The following is an 8,604-nucleotide window of genomic DNA, read 5'->3' as shown; positions in this document are numbered from 1 at the left end:
CCCGTCTCCCCCTTCCCCCCCTGGCCCCTGTGCTCACCCGCTGCCCGCAGGGCGACTCCGGGGGCCCGCTGGTGTGCGAGAAGGACGGCGTCTGGAACCTGGTGGGCATCGTCTCCTGGGGCAGCAGCACCTGCGCCACCAACGTGCCCGGCGTCTACGCCCGTGTCACCAAGCTCCGCAGCTGGGTCAACGACATCCTGGCGGCCAACTGAGGCCGGCAATAAATGCTGTCACCCCACACCAACCACGCTGCCTCCTCGCTGTGGCACTGGGATGGGCAGGAACACGGTGGGGGGCAGCCGGTCGGCCGGGGGATGAATGGTCAGGCATCGTGGGAACACTTCTGTGATTGGGGGGACACTTCTGTGGTCGTGGGGACACATCGCCAGCATGGCTGGAGGGATGGGGACACCCGGCTGGGTGGGGACACCTGTCCAGGCATGGGGACATGAGGCTGGGGGGTGTGGGGACACCAGTCTGTGTGTGGGGACACCTGGCCAGGAGGGCTGGAGACTCAGGGACACGTGGCCTCCTGTGGGGTCAGGGGCACCTGGACACGTGTGGGGACTCAGGGCCAAGTGTAGGGACCCATGCCAGGCAGGGGACACCTGTCTGAGTTTAGGGATAAGGCTTTGCCAGGACCAAGGAGGGCAGGAGGCCTGGGGACTTGTGACCTCCCCTGGGAACACTTGAGCAAGGCAGGGGCACATGGCCACGTGGAGCCACACCTGAGCAGGCGTGGGGACACCTGGCTGTACACCCAGCATGGGGACACAAGGACGTGTGTGCGGAGACCAGGCCGGGCACAGGGACACCCAGCATGTGTGCTGGGCCTCCAGCTGGGATAGGACACTTGTCCCAGCCCCATGGCCCTGTCAGCCAGAGCCACCTTAAGATGACAGTGCAGATGACAGAGGGAGGGGACAGAAATGCCAGCAGCTGGGAAGGGCAAAGTCCTGGTGCTGGTCCCAGCACGGCTCTGAGGCGTGTGCTGGGGCTGGGGTGGTGGAGCTGCTGGTCCAAGGTGGGGCTGGATGGGGGCACTTGGGTCCTGTGGGGCACAGAGGGACAGGGGACACCGGGAGCCAGGGGTCCCAGTGTGGCCCCATGCCCTCAGCTGTGTGTGAGGATTGCAGGCCAGTGGCTCCCAGGCCAGACCCTCCCAGCCTCACCCTGATGGGGCCCTCACCCCCCCTGCACCCCCACGCCTGGGGCACCTGTGTGCTTTGTGGGGGCCCTGAGGGCCGTGGTTGGGGGCCCCAAGGAACAGCACCAACACAAGTCCATGTACATGGGGGTGACCCAGGGGGCAGGGTCCTGGGTTGGGGAAGGGCCATGGGAAGGGGAAAGGGGAAGGGAAGGGGCATGGGAGAGGTAGGGTCTGGGGAGGGGAAGGATCTGTGTAGGGGAAGGGTCTGGGGAGGGGAAGGGTCTGGGCAGGGAAAGGGTCTGGGCAGGGGAAGGGCCATGGGGAGGGGAGGAGGCTGGAGCAGGGAAGGGTGTCAGGGAAGGGAGGTCCGTGGGGCCGCGGTGCCACCCTGTGTCTCCAGCTGTGCCCCCCCGGACGCCGTGGTGTGGCCCCAGGCGGTGGGGCAGGTGCAGGAGCTGGCAGCGCTCTGCTACCGCTGCCGCGTGCCCATGGTGCCCTTCGGCACCGGCACCGGCCTCGAGGGAGGCGTCAACGCCGTGCAGGTACAGCCCCCCCGGCACCCCCTGCGCGGGGGCTCTCGGTGCCCAGCCGTGCCCAGCCACGCCGGTGCCCCTGTGCCAGGGCGGCATCTGCTTTGACCTGAGCCGCATGGACGCCATCGCGGAGCTGAGCCTCGAGGACTTCTCAGTGGCGGTGGAGCCCGGCGTCACCCGCAAGGCCCTCAACAGCCACCTGCGTGGCACCGGGCTCTGGTTCCCCGTCGGTACCGTGGGCACTGGCGCAGCACCTGGGGGGGACCCGGGGCTGGGTGTGACAGAACTGGGGGTGCTGGGGACACCTGTGGGGCTGGGGCTGCTGGGAGCACCGGGGGGGCTGGTTGTGCCCATGGGGCCAAGGGTGCTGTGGTTCCAGGGGTGTAGGAGGGGTGCTCATGGGGTGGGGGTGCCATGGCCCCAGTAGTGCTGTGGTCCTGGGCCTGCCATGGTCCCAGGGCGTGCTGGGGGAAGCTCATGGGTCTGCAGTGCCAGGGTCCTAGGGGTGCTGAGGTCCCCATGGGGTCCTGTGGCCCCAGAGGTGCTGGGGAAGGGGGGGGTGGTGTCACCTGGAGTGTGCCATGCTCCCAGGGGTGTACCATGGGTGCCCACAGAGCTGGGGATGCTGGGGTGCTGGGGTCCTCATGGGACCGGGCTGCTGTCACCCCAGAGGTGGTGGGGTTGCCCATGGGTATGCTGTGGTCGCAAGGGTGCTGGGGGTCCCCACTGAGGTGTTGTGGTCCCAGAAGTGTCCAAGGGAGCTGTGCACTATGGGCCCAGGGGTGCACTGGGGCTGTTGTGGGGCCAGGCTCCAGGTGTGCTGGCTGGGCATGGCATGGGGTCCCACAGGAACATCCCATGGCCCTGTCCCCACACAAGCCGCCCATCCTGCCCCCATCACCATTCCCTGCTCATCCCCCTGCCCACAGACCCCTGGGTGTCCACCCAGGGACAGGTGGGTGATGGCATCTTTCACTGTCTCCTCAGCAATACCCAGGACCCAGTCGAGGCCTGGCACATCCACACCTTCACCCAGTGCCTGGGCAGGTGGGGAACCTGGATGACCCAGGGGGATGGGAACTGGGGGACAGATGGCCCCATGCCAGCCCCTGACTCCTCCATCCTGCAGGCAGGTGCTAGCAGCATGGGGCTGAGCAGGCAGGGGCTGCTGCTGGAGGAGCTGAGCACTCTGCGCCGCATCAAGGCTGCGCTGGACCCCCACAACCTCATGAACCCTGGCAAGGTGCTCCGAGGGATTCCCAGTGCCAGTAGGGAAGTGACAGTCCCCTAGAGGGCTGGGTGGCCCCACTGCTCTGTCACCCCCATAGCCCTCCCTGGGGGTCAGGGACTCCCCCTAAAGCCCATGGGCCGTGATGTCTCTTGGGGGACAGAACACCCCAGCATGTCCCTCTGGCAGGCAGACAGAGATAGTCAGGAGATAGGGGCATTTCTAGCCAAATTTTTATGCTGCTAGGGGGCAGGGGGCTCAGTTTCGGGGGGCTGTGACTCCATAGCTCTGGAAACTAGAGGACGCTTCCCCTGTTTTCAAAAGGCACCAATTTCGGTTTGCGTTTCAGTTACAGCTGGTACGGTAGCACAACCCACGCCAGGCTAGACCCCCGTCACCCCCTCCCACCCTGGGGCCACTCATCCACAGCCCTCGGTGTGGGGCAGCATAACTCATCCCTGCCACACTGTCCCAGCATGAGGGGTGGTTTTCTGACCATTCAAACCTGCTGGCTGCCAGAGACTACTGGGGAGCCTCACCATGAATGGAGCAGCCAGAGCACCAACCAAACTGCCGGGCACATATCTGTCTCGACTGAACAGGGACACAGCCCCATGGTCTCCAAGCCAGGAACAGCTGCCCGATTTGTAGAGAGGGGACAGCAGGGAGGGAGCAGGCACAAAACCGCCTCCCAGCTTTGCTTTGTTATGGCCACAGCTCTGAATCCAATCCTGGCATCTGGCCAGAGGGAGGGAGAAGAGTAAGGGGGATGATGGCCACAGCCCCTCACCCCTCTACCAGCAGAGCCCCAGGCCCGCAGTGTGTGGGTGAGTCTCTATGTACATGTCCGCATACACAGGGCAGAGGGCTCTCATAGAGGGGGACACGTGTCTGGGGACTGTGGGGAGGGGACAGAAGCCCCAGGCCATCACATGGCTGCCAGCTGGCCCAGCACCATCCTGAACTGCTGCGTGCTGTTGGCAAGGTCCTTGACACGCTCCACCATGTCCTTAGAGGCGGCAGGAGAAGGGTAGTGGAGGGCGGCCGCCTTGGTGGTCACCACGATCTCCTTGAGCATCTCGCAGAGGAGGTTGCTGTAGTGCATCACCTTGTGCTGCACATCCTGGGCCTTGGCCTGGCGAGACAGCGTGTCCCCGATGAAGACGAGCTTGTGGGCGCTGAGGATGACGAACTTGCTGTGGGCCACAAAGATCTTGGGGGGTTGGTTGGTGCTGACGGCGGTGAAGAAGGCATCGACAGCGTTGGTGAGCGTGGTGAGGTTGGCCTCGCACTGCTCCAGGTAGAAGAGGAGGAGCTGGCGGTCAGCAGGACACAGTGTCCCTCCAGCCCGCGCCGGGCCGTAGTGCTGAGGGGGGCTCCAGTTGGACAGGTCGTTGTCAATGGGGCGCGTCACCTCCTGCTCCAGCCGCTCAAACTGCTTCAGCTGCGAGAGGGACAGTTGAGGCAGAATGGCCACGGAGTCAGTGCCCTCTCCCCTCCCTGGAGCCACCAGCACAGGTGGCTGTGTCCACCTCCACCAGGAAAATGGCAAGGTACAGCATCAGCCCCAGGACAGCCGTGCCAGGCTCCTCCCCAGGAGGAAGGCGCTGACAGGGAGCTGAGGCAGAACCCACCGTGGGGATGGCCACACAAGAGCGGGCCATGGCCCAGACCGGCAGCTGGGGGCACAAGGGGAGCAGAGCCAAAACCCTGCTGCCCGCCCCAAGAGCTGTGCCCAGCAACGCCTGCCCACCCTGGCAATGTTACCTGCTGGTGCTCCAGCTGGTCCTTGCTCTGCCGGATGATGTTGCCTTTCTCCAGCAGCTCCTTCTGGGTCTTCTCAAACTCCTCCTTGCCCTGCAGTGAAGGAAGGGGCATGACATGGGGGTCACCAACACCAGCCTTGTGAGGAGTGAGCCCCCATCTGCCCTGGGACATCCCTGGTCACCCCCATCCTCAAGCCAGAGAGTAAGAGCAAGATGTGAGTGGCAGCACCACCAGAGCTGCCCAATGCTCCTGGGCCAGGGAGCCACTGGCACGATGCCCACCTGTGGGAGCAGCCCCCCCTGCCCGTGCCCACCTGGAGATGGACGTAGTCGTAATCCTCCATCCATCCACTCTCGCTGTTCTCGTAGGGCCCATCAGGCGACTCCTGGGCCAGCAGTTTGGGCGGGGAGGGCAGGGGCCGCGACTGGATGCTGCTGGCCTTGTCGGAGGGGTGAGGGGGCCCATGGCCACCGCTCTCCACCACCGGCTTTGTCCGTTTGAAGAGGAGGGAGGCGTTGCCATGAAGGAAGGAGGCCAACTGCTTGGTGTCATCGGGGATGCCGCGTGAGTGCATGACAAAGTGCTCCAAGTCATCCGTGCCCTGCTTGCCACCAGCCAGGGCACTCGGGGCCCAGTGGCAAGCGTCCAGCGCTTGGCCGTGCCGTGCCAGGGCCTGGTAGACCTCCTCCATCTTCTGCAGCTGCTTGCTGAGCTTGGCGTAGAGGGAACGGTCGGAGGCCTGGGCGGCATTGCCCACCGCCCCCCGGGCAAACTCCAGCAGGTCCCGGAGGGCCGTCCGCACGCCCTCAGCTGCCCCGCGGATGCTGGCAGCATTGGCCTCCATGTGCTCAGGGCTGCGCCAGTTGGCACTGATGAAGGACATGAGGTAGGAGACGGCGCCGCTGACGCTGTGCTGGAGCTTGGCCAGCGTCTCCATGGCGGCATCCAAGTCCAGGGAGAACTCCTTGCCGGTTCCCTTGGCTGGCTCCTTCACAGGCACCACATCCAGTGAGGATGTGGAGATGTTGCTGCGGGTGCTGCCCGTGCTGGAGGCCGAGAGGCGCTTGGCATCGGCCCCCTTGGCCTCACGGTCCACTTGCGGCGGGACGTCATAGATGTACTCACCCTCCGTGTCCAGGGAGCCCTTGCCTGGGGCGTGCAGGTCCCGGGGCACATCGTACACTTCCTGGGAGGGGAAAGCTGATCCCCCCAGCTTCTTGAGGCTGGGGGGCACATCGTAGATCTCATGGGAGAGCTGCGGCTCAGGGGCACCTTTCCCAGCTACCGGTGGTATGTCGTAGACATCCTCTGGCAAGTAGGGCTCCTGCTGGGCCAGGATGAGGGGGTGGCGGGAGGGGTCAAAGGTTTTCTGCTTGGCAAAGGCAGGGGGCACATCATAGGTCTCCTCCCGCGCTGGGCCATCCGGCACATCCTTGCTCACCGAGGGGGGGACGTCGTACACCTGCGAGGGCAGCAGCAGGAACCATCAGTGCTGCGGGGAGCAGACTCTGGGCGTGCAGGACAGCCCCAGGGGAGCCCTGGGATGGAGCCGTGAACCCCAGGGGTGCCCCTGCCCCCGGGGAGGCCAGCACAGCCCTGATGCAGCACCCCCAGCCTCCCACATCCCCTGTGAGGTGGGAATTACAAAATCCCAGAGCAGCCCAGGTTGGAAGGGACCTTCAAAGACCATCTGATCCAACCTCATCCCCAAATGAGATCATCTAGCACCGTCTCCTCACATTTTGAAAGCCTCCAGTGCCAGGGACACCACTGCATCCCTGGGGAGGTTGTTTCAGTGAATGATGATTCTCACGAAAATGTGTCTTTCTTATATGGAGAAGCCGGGAGCTTCCCAGCAGGACTTACAGTTTGGTGCAGGTTCTTCTCCACACTGGGGGGCACATCGTAGATCTCCTGCCCCGGGTCCTGCCCATTGGGACCCTTCACTGCCATGGGGGGGGTGTCATAGACCTGGAGGGGGGGACACAGGACAGTGTGTCAGGGATGGTGTGGGCACCCACCTCCTCCCAGGAACCAGCTGGGAAGGAAGGAGGTGCCAGAAGCAGCCCCAAGGCCCACAGCATGCCCAGCTTTGGACGTAATTTGCCCAGGGCTGTTATCCAGGTTGTGTCAGAGCATCTCCTTGGGTATAGGATAGAGTCAGCAAGACACACACCACTACACCTTGCCCAGCCTCACCTCCTGGCTGAACTGACTCGGGACACCCCCTCGGACAGGTGGCACGTCGTAGATCTCCTGGGAGCCCACGGAGAGGAGGTGGCGAGGGAAATCATACTCATCCTGCTCACTCTTGGGGGAGTCATAGACGTACACTTGCCCCACACGGGTGGGCACCAGCACCTGGCAGGAGGGAATAGGATGAAGTGGGCACAGCTGAGCACCCCCAGCCTGCATTCAACACCCCAAAACCCACCAAATGGGGCTGGAGGGAGGATGGGTGCCAAATCCCATACCAAACTGTCCAGCACCGGGCAAACTGGTGCCCACGGGAGGGCGCTCCCCGGCCGGGCGTGCACGCTTCTGTGGCGACGCCGGGGACTGGGATGATATCACCGGTTATTTATAGCGGCGAGCCTCGGCGAGAGACAAAGCCCAGCCGGCACGGCCGCGGCGTGGTGCCCACCTTGCCCTACCATGGGGACACAAGAGCAGCAAGTAACCAAACCCAGAGGGTCATGGCATCCTGCCCAGCCTTTTAGGAGCCCTAGCCACGATTTGGCAGTCCCTTCCCTCACGGGTTGCTTCCCAGGGTCGTGAGGAAAAGCCTTCCCGGAAAAGGCGACACTGAAAGTGCCTTGCTCCTCTTCCCCAGGATGACGTGCCAGGGAAGGGACAGACCGGGAGGAGCCCGGTGTCTGGGATGCGGCCGTTGGGCTGCTCTGGACAAGGTCCCCATGCTGGGGAGAGGATGGTGGCTCACCCTTGTCTCGCTGGCAAATCCAATCAGCAAGTGCTGGCAGGCTCCCTGGCACAGCCAGGGCAAGGTGGTACCGGCTGCCTGCCCCTGCCCACGCTCCCGGGGGAGAAGAAAACAGCTCAGCACTGCTCCAGGTACTAAAACTACCTGAACAGCTGCAGGGTCCAGCCAAGCGGCATCTCCAAGCAGCTCCTGGGTTACCAGCACCCCGTGCGCTCCCCAAATGCAGCTGCCATGCCCTGGGTGACACTGGTAAAGCTCACACGAGAGACCAAGAGGACCCGAATGCCAAACGCTGTGCCAGCTCCAAGCCAGACAGCCCACACCAAGCGGGGCACCTCAGCCACCGCAGGGACCACCCCCAGCATGTCTGTTCCTGCCAGCAACGCGGGGAAGGATGCCCATGCACCCCCAACGAGAGGCGCAAGGAGCACCTGCTCCAAGAGACACTGACAGGCAGATAACCCGCAGCCCTGGCACCCACTTGCCGCCACGGACCGCAGAGAGCCCTACAACCATACTGCCAGCCCCCCAGTGTCCCCATCCTACCTTTCCCTGGGGCTTGTGCCCTTCCCAGCTCCTCATGTCCAACGATGGGGGCACCTGATAGATGTCTTGAGCCTGACCGGCCAAGGGAGGAACCTGGTAGACGTCCTGGGGGGGGCTGGCAGAGCCCCCAGGGTATGCCTCTGCCGCTTGGCCCAGGGAGGGGGGCACCTGGTAGATCTCCTGGCCGGGGCTGGGGAAAGCGTGGGGAGGCGTCTGCTTTGGGTAGGCGGGCGGCTGCTTAGCCGGGGCCGGTGGAAACTGTCCGGTGGGCGCCGAGCCCGGGTAGAGACCCTGCTGTCCCTTGCTGGGGACCGGCATCAGGTAGACGTTGTCCCCTTGGGGGGCATAAGCAGGGTGCATGGGTGTGTACTGCGAGGCGGGTGACAGCGGGGTGTATCCCCCTTGGTGGTGGTAGGGCAGGGGCGGCTGGGGCACCGGC

At 64.3% G+C, this 8,604-nt stretch overlaps 3 protein-coding genes across 4 annotated transcripts in view; 2 read left to right on the top strand and 1 right to left on the bottom strand.

Moving 5' to 3' along the window:
• Positions 1-212, top strand: part of LOC113484313 (chymotrypsinogen 2-like) — a 2,188-nt gene extending 1,976 nt beyond the window's left edge. For both annotated transcript variants that reach the window (XM_026856632.1, XM_026856631.1), the window contains exon 7: positions 51-212. In XM_026856632.1, the coding sequence (XP_026712433.1) occupies positions 51-212 (162 nt within the window). The remainder of the gene's footprint in view (positions 1-50) is intronic.
• A 1,255-nt stretch (positions 213-1,467) lies between these two features.
• On the top strand, positions 1,468-3,001 carry LDHD (lactate dehydrogenase D). Its single transcript, XM_026856970.1, has 3 exons — positions 1,468-1,692; positions 1,772-1,913; positions 2,613-3,001. Exons 1-3 carry the CDS (start codon positions 1,468-1,470, stop codon positions 2,972-2,974), a joined length of 729 nt encoding a protein of 242 aa, XP_026712771.1. The 3' UTR covers positions 2,975-3,001.
• A 130-nt stretch (positions 3,002-3,131) lies between these two features.
• On the bottom strand, positions 3,132-8,603 carry BCAR1 (BCAR1, Cas family scaffold protein; the record flags this gene model as incomplete). Its single annotated transcript, XM_026856969.1, has 6 exons — positions 3,132-4,355; positions 4,679-4,768; positions 4,992-6,140; positions 6,545-6,649; positions 6,878-7,039; positions 8,166-8,603. Coding segments are annotated over 6 exons (2,460 nt in total), but the record flags the coding sequence as incomplete, so codon positions are not given.
• Between the last annotated feature and the right edge of the window lies 1 nt (position 8,604).

Source organism: Athene cunicularia (assembly GCF_003259725.1).
Source record: "Athene cunicularia isolate RWA chromosome 11 unlocalized genomic scaffold, athCun1 chr11_part1, whole genome shotgun sequence".
Lineage (NCBI taxonomy): Eukaryota > Metazoa > Chordata > Aves > Strigiformes > Strigidae > Athene > Athene cunicularia.
Note: the sequence above shows the minus strand (reverse complement) of the source record. Positions and strands in the feature narration are given on the sequence as shown.